We start from the raw sequence: 1,442 nt of genomic DNA on the forward strand, positions 1-1,442 counted from the left end.
CAGGGCAGTTAGGTCTTTCCAGTCTCATGAAAACTCCTAGTACCCTCCTATCCTCAACATGAATGGCCTCTTCTCAGGGTGGGCAGACAGTCCACAATGCCATAACAACAACAATTCATATTATTACCCCAGCAGACCTGAGAACACTCAGAAACATTCTCGGTTTCCCATGAAGTATACAGTGCAAGTACCTGATGAAGCGCTCAACACACAATAACTGCCATAATGAGTATGGAGAAAAAAAAAGAGACAAATAACAGAGGGAAAGATCAGTGGCACCCGTTAACCACTTGCAAAAAAATACTACGGTCACCGTTCAACAACTCACTTTATACCTACCAGTGGCACTCTCCAACCACTTGCAAATACCAGCATCACCCTCCAACCGCCCACTCTCCCAACCAACATCCACAAATACGAGTGTCACCCTCATACCCCCCTCCTCCCCCCCCCCTCTCTCTCCCTCTGCCCCACTCACCTGGGTCGTCCATATGTTCCATGACCCAGTTCATGGCTGCCTCCACGCCTGTGTTGTTGGTGAAGTACACGGCTTTGCGACACGCCTCGCGTGGGAACCCCATGTCCACCAGCTGGGTCACCGTGCCTTCCTGGATCTCCACCGGGGCTTCTGCGGAGTCATGAAATGGTCCATGGTAGAGATTTTGTTTGGTTTTTGTGAGAGTTTAACACCATTTGCAACACAGAATAAGGTCATATAAATGTTGAAGATTAGTTTTAGTTAGAGTTTTATGGCACTTGCAACATAATAAGGTCTTATAAGTGCTGAAGATTAGAGTTTAGATTTAGTAAGAGTTTTACGGCATTTGCAATACAATAAGGTCATATAAGTGCCAAAGTTAATAAAGAGAAACATTTGAACAGCTTGCAGACGATTTGTGTGTTTTGCGTAGCCTTGCCACCTGGACATTTTGCCAAACTAGTTCAATAATTTGTTTTCCACCTGGTCTGTCAGCTGGAGATTTACCTGGCGGGGAATCCCCTGGGGGCAGCTCTTCCTCCCCAGCCTGCAGACCGCGACCTCTCAGGGAGGAAAGGTCAAGTACATCTGGAGCCTGGATCGACACATCTGCGGATGGAGGGGGGGAGAGGGGAGGGGAGGGGAGAGATTTCTTTGTTTTAAGCCTTTTACAGCACTTGCAACACAATCAGGTCATACAAGAATCAAAATTAGAGGTGTTACAAGAGAGTAACATATACTAAAGAAGAAAGAAGAGAGATAAGGACAATACATGTTTGAGAGGAAAGAAGGAGCAAACCACACCAGAGCACCCATCAACCACTCACAGGGGGAGAAGGGAGGGGGAGGAAGGGTGAGGCAGCACAAAGAACACAACTTTCGACATTACAAAGAATTTTTGGTTGAGAAAAAAGAAAAACTGTGGCACAACAATGGGCATTTAGTGCTGGAGGAAAATAAACGA

At 46.3% G+C, this 1,442-nt stretch overlaps 1 protein-coding gene across 1 annotated transcript in view; it reads right to left on the minus strand.

Moving 5' to 3' along the window:
• Nucleotides 1-1,442, minus strand: part of LOC101848919 (ubiquitin carboxyl-terminal hydrolase 5) — a gene marked incomplete in the record, with an annotated part of 21,862 nt that overhangs the window by 3,122 nt on the left and 17,298 nt on the right. The window contains 2 exon segments of the mRNA XM_013088457.2: nucleotides 479-628; nucleotides 986-1,087. Coding sequence (XP_012943911.1) covers nucleotides 479-628; nucleotides 986-1,087 — 252 coding nt within the window.

Source organism: Aplysia californica, unplaced genomic scaffold (assembly GCF_000002075.1).
Source record: "Aplysia californica isolate F4 #8 unplaced genomic scaffold, AplCal3.0 scaffold00747, whole genome shotgun sequence".
Taxonomy (NCBI): Eukaryota; Metazoa; Mollusca; class Gastropoda; order Aplysiida; family Aplysiidae; genus Aplysia; species Aplysia californica.